Raw genomic sequence first — 16,496 nt, 5'->3', positions numbered from 1 at the left:
TCAACAAAATCTTCATTATAGCCTGATAAGGCCTGTGTGGGCTGGCCCTGCCCACCTGTCCACCGGCTTCTCAACCAGCAGACTTTTGGTCCCTACATGGATATCATGCTCAGAGCCTTTGTGTACGTGCTCCTCTGTCTCCTTGAAATGCTTTCGCTCTTCTCCCTGTAGCTCCTTCCACTCCTTTCTCACACTTTAAAGTTTGATTTTCATGTTATTTCCTTTGAGAGTCCTTCCCTTCACTGGGCACAAGTGACCCTCATCCGCGAATGTTGTTTGTCTCAGCCCTTTGATTGTTTCTTTCAAAGTCCTTATCACCAGTTTTCATACTGATTCATCTCTGTCCATCACTAGAAGGAAGCTCCAGAGAGCAGGAATCCTCTGTCCCATATCCCTGGCATCTGGTGCAGTGCCTGCCATACTCAGCACTCAGTAAGTTTATTAGTTGAGTGAACAAATAGGGGTGAGGAACGGCTGGTAGAGATAAGAATGTACCAGGGGAGCTTAGACAGAATAATCAAGTAGAGGAAGGCCAGAATATTCAGGATAATATCCAGGAGAAACTGAAGAAAAGTGTGGGGCCCATGTCACAGACAGGGACAAGGAGTAGAAGGAAGATAAGATTTCTTTCCACAGAGCTACGTTGGCCAAGGTGAGGATTTGTGAAAATCCTAGGGCATCAACAGAAGAGACTGACCTCCAAAGGAAAGTAAGGATAGAGAGAAGGACTTTTCAAACTATCTTTGTTGAAAGACTAGGTTTTTTTTTAATAGTTCATGATAAATTGTGATTTTATTTTTGTAAAATATAATTGAAGTGTATTACCAGAAAAATCATCATACTCTCAGATATCATAGAAATACCACTTACTATAAAATGTCTGGACACAGACTTTCCAGTTTCTTGTCTCATCATAAGCTGACTGCAGTCCACAGACCATAGAGACCACAGTCCAGCAGCACCCACCCTGGCCAGAGTGGCCTAAAAACAGGTACATTCCACGAGACTGGGTAGATGATGCATGCCATTTTTGGACTGTATTTGAAAGAATACAAGTTTGAGACAGTGGAAACCTTAGTTCTGGGACCAGTGCCCTTCCCTAACTTGCTGAACTACTAGTGAGCTGCTTCTTGTCTTGGGCTTCAGTGAAGTAGGGAGTTTGGGTGATCTTTGTAAGTTGGATATCACTGTCTCTGATGCAACATGGGCTTCAAACAAGATGTGTGTCACAGATGCACAGTTATTTGGTCTGGAATAGAAAGATCTCTAAACATAAGTAACCTGAGCTGTTACCCCCTATAAATGTTCCATTCTCTAAAACCTTCTGTATAAATATAAATGTGTGACACTGTGGAAATTGCTGTCCTAATCCTCTCCCCATTACTATTCTGTATTTGGGATGTAACATATTGTACTGTGTGCTCAGCGGTGTCTGACTCTTTGCAACCCTATGGACTATAGCCTTCAAAGCTCCTCCGTCTGTGGGATTTTCCAGGCAAGAATACTGGAGTATTCTGCCATTTCCTTCTCCAGGAATGTAGCATATTAATTGCCTATGAATGCAAATTGGCTACAGAATAATATTTTGCATAGAAGGGAAAAGCCATCAAGTAGAGAAGCCCAGGATATGTTATTAACAATGTCCCGTCCCTACTTTTTTCCAGAGGGGAGAAAAATTTTCACATATTTTATTATATTTATGCTGGTCTTTATCACCAAAAGAAACTTTCTGAGTTCCGACTTCCTGAGGAAAAGCCTCCTAGGTAAGTTTCAGGGGTTTTAGTTGTTAATTTGTAATGAATATATAATTAGCAATTGACAAAACTTGGAAATGGAGCCATTCTCCTAACTAGACACACAGTCTCTTTAGCCAAAATGCCCGCATGAGATGGCAGGAACTTTATTTCCCTTTGCATTTTCTAGAAAGCTTAAAAACTCAATTGCAGGCATTTTACTTAGCCATGCACACCATTATTTCATCACAGTATTAGACTGTAAGGAAATGCTCTTGCAAAGAAGAGCCCAATGATACCCTGGTATTTGGGATGCCATTTGCCAAGTCAGTACTCATTCTGTGCGGTCATACTCCATGTAGGTACATAGCTGATGAAACTGGAAGGGTGATGCATGACATAACTTCCAAGGAGTCCTACAGAAGACAGTTTGAAGCAATTCAGCATTGCTTCAGGATTATAGGATTCACTGACAAGGTAAGTGATTGCCAGGACAAAAAGAAACTCAAGTGTTCATATTCTTGGGTCAATGAGAATGAAGACCTGAAAGTTCCAACTTGGGGCAGTACCCATGCTTTTCAAATGCCATGCTGGTCATGTTATAAGGTTTTGCTACTTAAAAGTGTGACCCAAGGACCAGAGACATTGTCATCACCTAAGAGCTTGTTAGAAATGCAGATCATCAGGCCTAACCAAGGACAGCTAACTCAAAATCTGCATTTTAGTAAGATCCGAGGGGAACATTAAAGTAGAAGTACTAAAAATAAAAATAAAAAAATGATATAGAAGTACTTTTGTCAATGCCAAATACCTGTGAATTGTTACCTCTGTCATCAATTCACTCCAGCTTTGATAACAAACACCAAAACAACACTGCCCTTTTCTGAGCTGGGGTTGTTCCAAACATTGGAGTGAATTGTCTAATAGGAGTATAAGAATATGGAGGTTACCCCCAAGCCACAGGAAGATATTTGTGTAAATAGTTGCTTGTGCCTCAGACAAATTAGACCTTTTCAACTTTCTTGCAGTCACTTTCTTCTCCATGGTGCAGAATTGCAATTATTAGCTATAGTTCTAAGTATTATATTGCCTTTATCATACTAGATACAGGCTGTCTCTATTAAATATATACTGGGGGTGACAGAAAATATTTATTACCCTAGGCTCAAATAATACTCTGTGATACATTTGTGTCATAGTTTCTGGGCTTTTTGCCATCAAATTTGTAAAATATACAGATTCTTTTGCCTTTCCAACAAAGGAGGTGAATGATTAGGAGATAGGTGAAAATGTTTAAATCTTCAGGGATTAGATTACAAGACACTTGAGTTAGCTTGGGACAGCCACTCTGGATAAAAGATTGCTTTTGTAATCCAAGGAGTTTGGCCAGCCCTTTCCTCCCCAGCTTGGTTGATTTTAGTTATAATAATACATTTCTTCTTTCCAGCTAGCTGTTAAATTTTTCTGTCAGCCTCCCACAGACTTTAAACTGACAGCGGAAAATCCCAAAGGTCAGATACAAATAGAAATATATTTCCCTTGGCTTCTTAGAGGAGAGCAATTAAACAGGTTCCCGTATTATTAAAGGACCTTTATGGTTGTTAATTTATAGAGCTGGTTGTTATCAAAGATGCGTCACCAGAAGAGTCAAAACTTGGCAGTAGAGCCATTTAAAGTCACCTGGCTCATGCTGAAGTGTTAAGGGCATACTTTCTTTAAAGGGCACAGGAACAATAGAGAGGTCAGTCGTAGGGTTCATAGTATTTTGCTTCTAAAAGTACAACAATGGTTGTAGAATATTGTAGAAAGATTGATGCCAATTCTAAAGGAAAGGCTATTATATCAGCCCTGTCCTAATGGTATAAATAATAATAAAACAGATGATGTTTTAAGATAAGAAAATTAAAAACAAAAGAAACTAAATATGCTAAGTGTATATCCTTGAAGTAAGCTATCCCAAATTCCTATGGGAGTAAAGTCTAGTAGAAATGGATGAATGATTGCATGAACAGCTATGAAAATACAGAAACAAAAGGTAGTAAATGTTTTTAGTTTATGTCTGGTCTGAACTGTTAAATGAATAATCAGACTGTGATTATATGTATGTGTGTGTGTATTCATTATGTTCCATGTTAATTCATGCTGGAAATAAACACAGTTTATGTCAGCAATCCTGGAAATGGAAGGAAGGGGCTGGATCTTTCTTATCCTGATTTCTTTTGTTGTATCTTTGTCTGTATCTCTACAGACAACCTATTTTTGCTGAATTAACTCAGTTTGCTTTATGTTTGTAAACTCAAAGTAGTTGGACTAAAGTCAGAAAGACTTAATTGACTGTAGTCAGGAAGCAGATGCTAAACAACTGACATAACAGAACTTTCTCTTAAGTTTTTCTTAGGGGTATTTGTAGACAGAGCTTGAACGAACTGGTCAATTTAATAAAAATTATGGTCCCTGTCCTTTCTTACAGTGTCACTAATTCCCTGCAGGAAGCCTTTAAATTTTTCCCAAACCCTTAGAGCCAAAAATATTGGAAAGAACCCTTGAACCTAGGTTTATTGTAAAGAAACTTCACTGGTAGTGAACTTCCAGTAACAATGAAATCCCTGTGGGCAGCTGGCAGGGGGTGGGGGCGGGCAGAGGTGGTTATACCTAAAACCCTGTAATGAAGATCAGTGCTTTTCTACTCTTATTTTTGGATTAAACCATACTATTTTTGTTTAATATTATGCTTGTCTTACTGGCATATGAATCCAGTTCAGTTCAGTTCAGTTGTTCAGCCTGTCCAGCTCTTTGCGACCCCACGAATCACAGCATGCCAGGCCTCCCTGTCCATCACCAACTCCCGGAGTTCACCCAAACTCATGTCCATCGAGTCAGTGATGCCACCCAGCCATCTCATCCTCTGTCTTCCCCGTCTCCTCCTGCCCCCAATCCCTCCCAGCATCAGGGTCTTTTCCAGTGAGTCAACGCTTCGCATGAGGTGGCCAAAGTACTGGAGTTTCAGCCTTAGCATCAGTCCTTCCAGTGAACACCCAGGACTGGTCTTCTTTAGGATGGACTGGTTGTATCTCCTTGCAGTCCAGGGACTTTCAAGAGTCTTCTCCAACACCACAGTTCATAAGTATCAATTCTTGGCTCTCAGCTTTCTTCACAGTCCAACTCTCACATCCATACATGACCACTGGAAAAACCAGAGCCTTGACTAGACGGACCTCTGTTGGCAAAGTAATGTCTCTGCTTTTGAATATGCTATCTAGGTTGGTCATAACTTTTCTTCCAAGGAGTAAGCGTCTTTTAATTTCATGGCTGCAGTCACCATCTGCAGTGATTTTGGAGCCCCCCCCCAAAAAAATCTGACACCATTTCCACTGTTTCCCCATCTGTTTCCCATGAAGTGATGGGATCAGATGCCATGATCTTCGTTTTCTTTTTCTTTTTTTCCTGACATGGTTTTTTTTTTTAATTTTTATGTTCACTTTATTTTACTTCACAATACTGCATTGGTTTTGCATACACTGACATGAATCCGCCACGGGTGTACATGAGTTCCCAAACATGAACCCCCCTCCCACCTCCCACCCCATATCATCTCTCTGGATCATCCCCGTGCACCAGCCCCAAGCATCCTGTATCCTGCATCGAACAGGATACAGAAACAGATTTGTTTCTTACATGATAGTATACATGTTTCAATGTATAAGTTTATAAGTACATGAACACTTTTCTGGCAGGTTATTTGTGAAGGTCAAAATTGGACATTTATTGCAGATCCCTTGATGAAGAGGTTAGGGAGAAGCCTTTGAGATTAGGGAATATTTTTTTCCCTTTCTTCAAAACAGATTGGGAGAATGCTGCTAAGGACAGACTAGAGGGGTACATATTAAAGTGTTAATTGAGGGTGTTGAGATTTCCATTGCCTTAATGACAGACAATAGGACTTATCATTGACTTAAAAAAAAAAAACTCTTTATTGATGTATGATTGACATGCAAAACAAAAATTTTTTTAAGCAACCATTGACTTTAAAGTTACGAATGTTGGGAGCCTCTGAAAAGGAAACTGAGTAAAGAGCCTGTAAGGAAGAATGCCTGTCAGCTGGGCCTAATGCAGTGCTTTGGGCAAAAGAAAAAACAACTGGTGAAAAACTAAAGACATAAAAAAAAAAGTAAGGTAAAGAGAGACTGAAAGGGTGAGTAAATTCCTAAGGAGATACTGAGATATAAGTACCATGAGTTGCCTGTGAAGCCAACCAGGGGCAGTTTTCTTGAATTAGCTACAGGCTAACAGAGATAACTACGATGGTGTGATCACTCACCTAGAGCCAGACATCCTGGAATGCAAAGTCAAGTGGGCATTAGGAAGCATCACTATGAACAAAACTGGTGGAGGTGATGGAATTCCAGGTGAGCTATTTCAAATCCTAAAAGATGATGCTGTGAAAGTGCTATACTCAATAGGCCAGCAAATTTGGAAAATTCAGCAGTGGCCACAGGACTGGAAAAGGTCAGTTTTCATTCCAATCTCAAAGAAAGACAATGCCAAGGAATGCCCAAACTGCCACACAATTGCACTCATCTGACATGCTAGTAAAGTAATGCTCAAAATTCTCCAAGCCAGGCTTCAACAGTATGTGAACCATGAACTTCCAGATGTTCAATCTGGATTTAGAAAAGGCAAGGGAACCAGAGGTCAAATTGCCAACATCCACTGGATCATGGAAAAAGCAAGAGAATTCCAGAAAAACATCTCTTTCTGCTTTATTGACTATGCCAAAGCCTTTGACTGTGTGGATCACAACAAACTGTGGAAAATTCTTAGAGATGGGAATACCAGACCATCTGACCTGCCTCTTGAGAAATCTGTATGCAAGTCAAGAAGCAATTGTCAGTACTGGACATGGAATAACAGACTGGTTCCAAATCAGGAAAGGAGTATGTCAGGGCTGTATATTGTGACCCTGCTTATTTAACTTCTATGCAGAGTACATCATGAGAAACGCTGGGCTGGATGAAGCACAAGCTGGGATCAAGATTACCAAGAGAAACATCAATAACCTCAGATATGCAGTGACACGACCCTTCTGGCAGAAAGCGAAGAAGAACTAGAGAGCCTCTTGATGAAAGTGAAAGATGAGAGTGAAAAAGTTGGCTAAAACTCAGCATTCAGAAAACTACGATCATGGTATCTGGTCTCATCAGTTCATGGCAAATAGATGGGGAAACAGTAGAAACAGTGAGAGACTTTATTTTGAGGGGCTCCAAAATCACTGAAGATGGTGACTATAGTCTTGAAATTAAAAGATGCTGGTTCCTTGGAAGAAAAGCTATGATCAACCTAGACAGCATACTAAAAAGCACAGACATTGCTTTGCCAACAAAGGTCCATCTAGTCAAGGATATGGTTTTTCCAGTAGTCATGTATGGATGTGAGAGTTGGACTATAAAGAAAGCTGAGCGCTGAAGAATTGATGCTTTTGAACTGCAGTGTTGGAGTAGACTTTTGAGAGTCCCCTGGACAACAAGGAGATCCAGTGAGTCCATCATAAAGGAAATCAGTCCTGAATATTCATTGGAACGACTGATGCAATGCTGAAGCTGAAACTCCAATCCTTGGCCACCTGATGCAAAGAACCGACTTTTTGGAAAATACCTTGATGCTGGGAAAGATTGAAGGTGGGATGAGAAGGGGATGACAGAGGATGAGATGGTCAGATGGCAGCACCGGCACAATGGACATGAGTTTGAATGGGGTCTGGGAGTTGGTGATGGACTGGGATGACTGGCGTGCTGCTGTCCATGGAGTCGCAAAGAGTCAGACATGACTGAGCGACTAAACTAAACTGAACAGAGAAAACCAGGATTCTTTTCAACTTTCCACTTAGCCTCATCTTTACAGAGAGAATATCTGCCTCAGTGGAAGAAGTGTCTTTTGAGAAAAAGAGAAAAAGAAACCAAGGTCATACATCCTGCATGGGGCTTTGGTAGAGAAATACTTTCCCATTTGTGCTGATTGGTGGTAAAACCAAATTCATTCTCATCAGCAGTGAACTGGGAAACCTAATTGTAGGAATTGTTCATCTTCTTGTTAACTGTTCCTATCCTGGGTGAGCTGACTCCATTTTATGATATAGAAAGTTGGAAATTGGTAAGAAATAAAAAGAGTAGAGAGCCAATCAATCCTAAAGGAAATCAACCCTGAATACTCATTGGAAGGATTGATGCTGAAGCTAAATCTCCAATACTTTGGCCACCTGATGCGAAGAGCTGACTTATTAGAAAAGACTCTGATGCTGGGAAAGATTGAAGGCAAAAGGAAAAGGGGGCAGTGGAGGATGAGATGGTTAGATTGCATCACTGACTCAATAGACATGAGTTAGCTCAAACTCCGGAAGATAGTGAAGGACAGGGAAGCCTGGCATGCTGCAGTCCACAGAGTCACAAAGACTCTCAGAGTTGGACACGACTTAGGAACTGAACAACAATGAATGGCAAGCAGATAGCAAGATTCTTCAGGAAAGGCAGGAATACCAGGTAAGCCTCCATAGCTGGAGATGAGGCAAGAGGAAATGAGCAAGGTGAGGAAGGTGAAAAGTCCTTCCTAGGCTGGCTATGAAGAGAACAGGAGAGACACTGGATTACATATTGGGGAGAGAGGAGTATTGAATTCTACCAGTAGATGAATAGTGTTTTGACCTAAATACAGGAATGGATGTAGGTTCCTAGGCCAGAAAGGAAGAACTAATTGGCCCAACAGTGGGACTGAAGAGTCAAGGGGAATAGGCTGGACACTGCACAGGCAGCACTCTAAGGCTGATACCTCCATAATGAGGCGAGCATTGGGAACCCTTTCTCAAGTCCTCTTCTCTGAACCAAGGAAGGAGACCCAATCTGCTTTTTTTCCAATCTGCTTTTAACTTCAGTCTTTTGCTCAGTGCTTGAACCCAAAGTCTTTGCTGAAATATATAGGTAGTTTTCCTCTTTGAAAGAGGAAATCTCTGAGCGGTGTGTTGAAAAGAATATTGCCAAAGACATACAGGGTGAGATGCTGGTCTCAAGGGCATGGTCCTTGTCATTTCCTCTGTGGATGATCATCCTAGTGGTGAAAGGCCTGGATGCTTCATTTTGGGAGGTTTCATAGCTTGTATACTTATACATGGTGTGTGTATGTGTGTTTTAGTTAGAGGAAATAGTGAGAGTTTTAGATAAGCTCTTGAGATAACTATGTATAGAAATAATAGATATAGAACTCACTGATGTGGAGTCTCTGTTTTACTCTCTGGGATCTGCTTCTGTGGGGGGAATCTGGACGCATTCCACAAGCCTCATGCTGTATTGATCAAAGTAATGTGGTTCTGTCATGTTAAATCCACGCTAGTCCCAGGAAACCAATTTGGTAGGTGTTCTCCTTAGCCACTCTTAAGTTGTGTGATTAAAACAGTGATTCTTAAAGTCAGAAACATGACACCTTGCCTTTGATTTAGGAGTTTGAAGAACAATATTTTTCTATAGTGGAAGCCTCGTTTAAAATCCTCATTTGTCTTTGTAGCATTATCAGGTATCCAGCAGATGTCACTATTACAGTCCATGTTCAGTTTTTTGGCTTTACTGAGCAGTGTTTGCAGAAAGGCTCAATTCAGAGGCAATGTTTTATCAACGGTCTAATGGCAGTTTCTATTAGTTTGCTGCTATGTATAGTGCTAAATCAAGTGCCCAGCCTGAGTATTTTTAGTCAAAGTACTTTATCTATAAGATGCAGGGATTTCCTGGCTATATATTTCATTTCTCACCTATAGGAAATGCAAATATTTAAACAAATAATTGTACTTTTTTTTAAAACCGTTAATTATTCTTATGTATTCTACCTTCAATATAAAAATAGGACTTAGATCCTCACACATCATTTCTATTCTTACCAAATGTGTAGAGTTTTCTTCCCCATACTAACCAGTTCTCCTACAGTTCGGTTCAATTCCAACACTGTCTACCTCAAGTTAGCTTCAAATTATACAAGTTAGGGGCCTACTCCTACAGGACTGCCCCAACTTCAGATACCAGTTGCAACTCCCAAGTTTTCCTATTTCTAATGGACAGGCTGTAAATAGAGAGTTCCCAAGACCCTTCTCTTCAAGTTCAACAATTTGCTAGAAGGATTCAGAGAACTCAGGAAAACAGTTCACTTAGTATTCCTGGATTATTATAAAGGGTGCAACCGAGGAACAGACAAGTGGAAGAGATTTATAGGGCAAGGTCTTAGAAGAGGAGGCACCACCTCCTCTTTTCACCTTCATGCGTTTGCCGACCCAGAAGTTCGCCAAACCTGGTCAAATAGGGGTTTTAGTGGAGGCTCTGTTACCTAGGCAAAACTGATAAAGTCATTGCCTGTTGATGATTGATTTGATCTCAAGCCCTGTGCCGTCCTCGAAGTCTGGGGTGTGGCTAAGATTTCCAACCCTTTAATGACATTGTTGGTTCTCTGACAACCAGCACACCCATCCCCCAAGAGTCTCCGCCTTAGCACAGACTCAAATGTGGATGAAAGGGGCTTATCCTGATGAACAAAGGACACCCTTCTCGGCTCTATCACTCAAAGTCCTAGAGTTTTAGAAACTCTTGTGCCAGAAATGGGTACAAAGACCAGACGTTTATTTCCCATTGTAGTAAAACATGACAGGTAATTTCTAGTGAGTCTTTCAAAATGCTTTGACCTCATTCATAACTATATACTCTATAATTTAACTTCAGATGTTCTAATGAAACATCAATGAATGCCCTCCAACTGTTTCATATAAGCTGTATTCAAGACGATAAGGAAACATCTGTACTCTTGTCTTGAAGAAAGACCCATACTTGAATGTGGGAGCTGGTATTTGCAAGGGTTAAAGGCTAAAATTGTCTTAAAGAACAAAGAAGAGTTCTCTCTAACGTAAGCATTCCAAGGCAAGAAGTTCAGACTGTGGAACATCTCTGTTCCACCGAGTCATTGGTCTCAGGCATTCTAATCAGTGGCATGATTGAAGGTGGGTGGTTGGGAGTTCAATCCAGCAGTATGGAAAAAAAAAGGCTTGAAGGAGGCATGCTCCCTTCTATAAGGAAAGCCCAGAAATAGCCCACCTCATTCTGCCTGTTTCTTTGTTAAGAATTTAGTTACGTGGCCTAACTGCAAGGAAGGCTTGGACATTTGTTTGTATGCCCAGGACAGCGAGGTGGAGATGGATGTGGGTGGACTAGTGGTTTCTACCACAGTGCTGGTAAGTTTATTGGTTTGATCGGCAATGACCAAACATGATTCTTGATGTCCTTTTCAGGAGGTGCACTCAGTGTACAGGATATTAGCTGGGATTTTGAATATTGGAAACATTGAGTTTGCAGCTATTTCCTCTCAGCATCAAACTGATAAAAGTGAGGTGCCCAATGCAGAAGCCTTGGAAAATGGTAATTATTTGATTCCTGTGCATTGTGTTGCCAAAGTACATGTTTCTTTTACTTGGGTAGGTTTTCAAGACTTGAAGATATAATGTGCTGGTCCTTAACTGGCTCTGGATATTCTCAGTAACCAGTATTTCCCAGAGAATGTCTTGCAGAACATCAGTGTTCATTTCATAAGTGGCAAGTACATAGATGTTCTTCTGAAAAGTCCATGGCAGGTAACTTTGGGCAGTGATTCTCACCAGTGGCTGCTTTTAAAAATCATCTACAAATTTTTGAAAAAGATATGAGAGGTTGGACCCCACTCTGAATTCACTGAATCAGCATCTGGAGGGGATAACACATGCACCTATTTATTTTAAAATCTCCACAAGTAAAAATAGTGGCACAAGGAATAAGATTCCAGAGTTAGAAAAAAACCTCTTATTTTAATAAACGGCTCTTGTGTTAAACTGTAGCATTTAACTATGCTAATATGCTTTGTGATTTTCTGAGAGTAGACTCTGCCCTCCAAGAATCGCTCCAATTAATTTGGTCAAAGACCACCTCCTTCCATATTTTTTTCATCTAACCCATGTAAAGAGCTTTCAAAACAGTTTGGGAGGCACTGCATCAGTCTAGGTGTTTCTTGGGGTTCAGGGCCCCACATGTTTATCCTTGGCTCTGAAGTTCTGAAGATACAGCCTGGCACATGGCTGATGCTGAATGAATGCTGGCTAACTGGCTGGCTGGCTGGACAGATAGATGTCTACCTTCTCCAACATTATCCTCACCCTCTCTTCTAGCTGCCTCGGTTCTCTGCATCAGCCCCGAAGAGCTCCAGGAGGCTCTCACCTCACACTGCGTGGTCACCCGGGGCGAGACCATCATCCGCGCCAACACTGTGGACAGGGCCTCAGACGTCAGAGATGCCATGTCCAAAGCCCTGTATGGGAGGCTTTTCAGCTGGATCGTAAATCGCATCAATACACTCCTGCAGCCAGACAAAAACATATGGCAAGTTCCCCCGACGAGCAGAGACCTTGAGGAGAGCTGTCATTGACCCCAGTGTCCCTAGAATTTCCAAGAGGAAGCATTTGGTCTTCTCTTGGGTTTTCTTTAATGAAGATCTCAGGACATCTCCTTTAAAAGATGGTGTATTTACACCTGAGAGGCTCATGATTACAGAGCCACTGCAGTATGGTATTTAAAAGAACAAGCTTAGCTGGGAGCTGGGCAAACTGGGTTTGCATCCAGACTCCATAGCTTCACCTGTGCACATCCTAAGTCATAGTTTCCTCATCCGTAAAATGAGAATAATCTCCTCCCACTACTGCTGTTTCTAGAATCAACTGAGACGTTTCATGAGAAGTGTTAAAGCACAGAAATCTCACAGTATCGCTACTTCTACAGCTGTATCTGTGCTAAGCATTAGTGTTTTCTAGATTGTGGAGGAACTGACAGTATCAAATTCTAGAGTCTTCTTCCAACTAAGCCTTGTGGGTGAGAAAGTAGAAGAATAAATGAGCAGCAGTTCTAGCCCCTTCAAATAGAGTGGTTCCTCTTTAATCTCTCTATAGATGGAGCTTCTGAGGAAAATCTGAAATTTTGCTGCTTAAAATAAGAGAAGTTGAAAGTACTGTTGAAAGACTCAGGAAACCAACTGTTTAACACACAGACTGTTTCTTTCTGAAAGGTGGCAGGATGCCATTGTCCCTGAGTAGCTACATGTGTTGATAAAACTGTAGGCAGGAATATTCTCACTGCCCTGAGACTGCTGTTTCCTTCTCTAAAAAGTTTTATTCTTCTCTCTCATGCAGTACTGCAGACAATGGTATGAATGTGGGGATCTTGGACATTTTTGGATTCGAAAACTTTCAGAGAAATTCATTTGAGCAGCTCTGCATAAACATCGCCAATGAGCAAATTCAATACTATTTCAATCAGCATGTTTTTGCTCTCGAGCAGGTAACAGTGAACTCTGAAGGTACTGGACCTGGTGGGGAACGTGCCTGCAGGCTGCCCAGAGTTCAAAGCAGAAACCTTGTTAGGGAGGTTAACAGGTCAAAGACTCCGAAGAAAAACCACTGATGAGGCAGTCCTGTCAAAATAACTCAACAATCTAAATGTAGTTTGGTAAAAAGAGGTCTCGATTTCTGTGGAAAGGTACATTTCCTCCCTTGAGTAAAGCTGGTGACAAGCCAATTATTTAAATGCTGTTTCCAAACTGATTCATATGCATTGCCCAAAATGCTACATTCTCTTCTGCTTCATTTAACTAAAAATATTTGTGATCATGTCCAAAATGATACAGGATGATCTGGAACTCAGGATAAGGTTCTTGGTTTCCTTAACTCCCTCACTGACCGTATGAATCCCCTGTCTCCTGCATATTAGACCCCACCAGAAGTGGATTGGTATCTTCAGGGAGGAGTAAGATACGTTCTTGGTTTTCTCAAAATGGAAATCTTACCCCTCTGAGTCTAATGGCAAATAAAACAGGATGTAAAGCTAGTGGACCCAAAGTCTGGGGCCCTTATCCTCCACCTCAACTCAAACCCAACCCCAAGACTCTCCTGTATGAAGAGAGAGTATATAGTTGTTAAAAACTAAACATTCTGACCAAACTCCTTGTTTTAATGCAAGAGCAAAGGACACGTTAAACTGCTAGGTTAGGTTAAGACAAAGTCCTGGACTAACAGCACTGGTGTTGGTTTCATCATGGAAACTGGACAAATCCACAGTGCACTCCTCCCCCACCCATCTTGTACAAAACTGACCTTGTTTCAATCCAGTTTGCTTCCATTTATTTTTCCGGGAAATCTGGAGTTCTTTTTAGGTTTTTTTTTTTAGTTCAAGATGATTCCTTTGCAGAAGACAGAAATCTGCTTTCCTCCTGGTTTCAACCATACTTGTCACCAGAATAAAAAAAAATTCAGCTTCCCTTCCTTTCTACATCAGCTTCTCAATTTGAGTTACCAAGTGCATGTCTTGAGAGACAGAGAGAGATAGAGAGCCAAGGTTCTGTTGCCAGCCTTACTGCCTGCCATAGGCGCCCTGTAGGTCAGTCTTTAATCCTGAGCTTCAACAGTGCTGGATGCAGAAAAGCCTTGTCCTCCTTACATAAAACACACCCTGTTCAGTGTTGCCAGACAGAGAAAGTGCATGCAGCCTGGTGGTACCTAGGCCAGTATTGGGCTGGAGTGATTCACGATCCCTTTCCTTCCAGATGGAGTATCAGAACGAGGGCATTGACGCTACACCCGTGAAGTATGAGGACAATCGCCCCCTCTTGGATATGTTCCTCCAGAAACCCCTGGGACTGCTTGCACTTTTGGATGAGGAAAGTCGGTTTCCTCAGGCAACGGACCAGACTCTAGTTGGTAGGTACCTTTTAGAAAAGGCATACATATGTGCAGAAGAGAACTTGGCTATTTGGCTCATATCATCAAATGGTTAATGGAATCCTTCCTGTGTATTTTGGGTGCCTGGTGATTGTGAAAATAGAGACTCTGCTTTTAATAAATTGAAATAGTCAGAACACATCCTGGTAGGATTTGTGTGTTAAGCAAACCCATCACCATCTCTCAAACTCTCCTCACTTTCCTGTTTCTGTAAAGCGAAATACCTTTGCCCTATGTCAGTATCACTTTTACACCTTCCGTTCCCCTTATTCTGTTCCCCTTATTTTCCATGACCAACACTTGATACCCCTCCTTTCTCATACCCTACTCTCATATCTCCACCTGGACCCCCAGCCACCTTTAGTACTTTGTATAGAAGCCTTGCTGATGTTCTGGCTTGCTGGCTCATATTTTATGCTGGACATCCCACCTGATATAGGTTTTGTAAAGCCGCCTGTTCATTAAGTTACCGTTATGTGTGGAGTGATGGTGGAGCACCTCCTTTGGGCATTTGGAGTCCTCTGCACTCACCCCCATGCCTCTCCACCTCCTCCTCCTCTGTCAACCTTCAGTGTTGCTGTGACCCCGTCGCTCACTTTGTGAGATCCTTGGGCAGCAAAGTCCGACCCCTGCTTCCCTTTACTGCTTAGCACAGTTCCTCACACAGAGTAGGCCATCCCTGACCACAGCAGCAAAATTATCTGGAGAGGGGTGGAGAGGAAGTTTCAAGCCTTTTTCCCAGATGGAAGATTGATTTGTGGGACAGATTCACTTCTAGGAGTTGAGACTGTCACCTTTGAGTGACTTCCTTTCAGCTATAAAATTGTCGCAAGTTGTCAAGAGGAATATAAACCAGGAATGTTTGCCTTCCATGGAGCATCTTCATGGTTCTAAAGCTAATGGGTTGGTTTTCTGGTGTCATTAGTGTTTATTCTTGGAGTTCTCAGAGCAGAACATGATATCATCAAGATCAGCTTGACACAAGAGACAACATGAAACAGCTAGATGAGAAATTGAATGTAAACGCCCATTATGTGGGGGGTGGGGTGGGGATCTTTCTCCATCACTGCACAAATAAGAATAATATCCGGCTACCCTGACGTTCCCTATTCTGAGTCATCGTGGTTTGAGGAGCATATTTTTATCTAAAGGATGAAAGAGTTCACACTGTAACTTTTAAACATGAAAATCCACACAGATAAATTTGAAGATAATCTTCGATGCAAGTACTTCTGGAGGCCCAAAGGAGTGGAGCTGTGTTTTGGCATTCAGCATTATGCTGGAAAGGTGAGTTATTACCCCTGAATTCTGACGAGGAACAAGTGTCCACAGTACTCTGTTTGTGGCACTCATGAAATTGCTTGCAGATTTCTTTCTCCTTTTAATTCTTCTTGAATACCTAATCATAATTCTTAAACCTTCTCAGCGGTATTGCTCATGGAAAGTAGCCCCTGGCAAAAAAGCAATTTCTCGCTGGGGTGGCCCACAGAGCTGCCATCTGCTTCTCACCTGAGGTTTGGCCTAGAAGTGACAGCTCTCCAGAGAGAAAACATGATAGCTTTTGCAGAGTTTTGTGGTGAATGCTCACATTCGAAAGTAATTTGGAGATGTGTAGGCAACGAAGGAGGGTTAATATCACAGTGGGGCTCAATTTCTAGCACTTTGTAGCACAAGCATATGTCTACAGGGCACCAAAAATGTCTAGATAAAAAGGGGAAAAGATTCACTTCATCATCCAGATGTTAAGATTTTACAACATTGACTGAAATTTCCACTTTTCATCCATTATTCCTCAGTCTCAATTTCAAGTTCCTGAAGCAGGTTAGAGAGTGATTCAGGAAATCCCCTCCTTCTGTAGCCAGCAATTCATTGCTCATGTTACTCTCTAAGGAGCCGTGTGAATTATGGCTAATTGGTTCCGGCAGGGTCTGCTGAGGTCCTGGGCCCAGAAA

At 41.6% G+C, this 16,496-nt stretch overlaps 1 protein-coding gene across 1 annotated transcript in view; it reads left to right on the top strand.

Moving 5' to 3' along the window:
• Positions 1 to 16,496, top strand: part of MYO3B (myosin IIIB) — a 275,064-nt gene that overhangs the window by 35,578 nt on the left and 222,990 nt on the right. Inside the window, exons 9-15 of the mRNA XM_069575180.1 lie at positions 1,665 to 1,763; positions 2,096 to 2,210; positions 11,041 to 11,167; positions 11,947 to 12,157; positions 12,961 to 13,108; positions 14,370 to 14,523; positions 15,743 to 15,831. Coding sequence (XP_069431281.1) covers positions 1,665 to 1,763; positions 2,096 to 2,210; positions 11,041 to 11,167; positions 11,947 to 12,157; positions 12,961 to 13,108; positions 14,370 to 14,523; positions 15,743 to 15,831 — 943 coding nt within the window. The remainder of the gene's footprint in view (positions 1 to 1,664; positions 1,764 to 2,095; positions 2,211 to 11,040; positions 11,168 to 11,946; positions 12,158 to 12,960; positions 13,109 to 14,369; positions 14,524 to 15,742; positions 15,832 to 16,496) is intronic.

The sequence above is a fragment of the Ovis canadensis genome, chromosome 2 (assembly GCF_042477335.2).
Source record: "Ovis canadensis isolate MfBH-ARS-UI-01 breed Bighorn chromosome 2, ARS-UI_OviCan_v2, whole genome shotgun sequence".
NCBI lineage: Eukaryota > Metazoa > Chordata > Mammalia > Artiodactyla > Bovidae > Ovis > Ovis canadensis.
The sequence above is the reverse complement of the archived record's forward strand: the minus strand, read 5'-3'. Positions and strand labels throughout refer to the sequence as shown.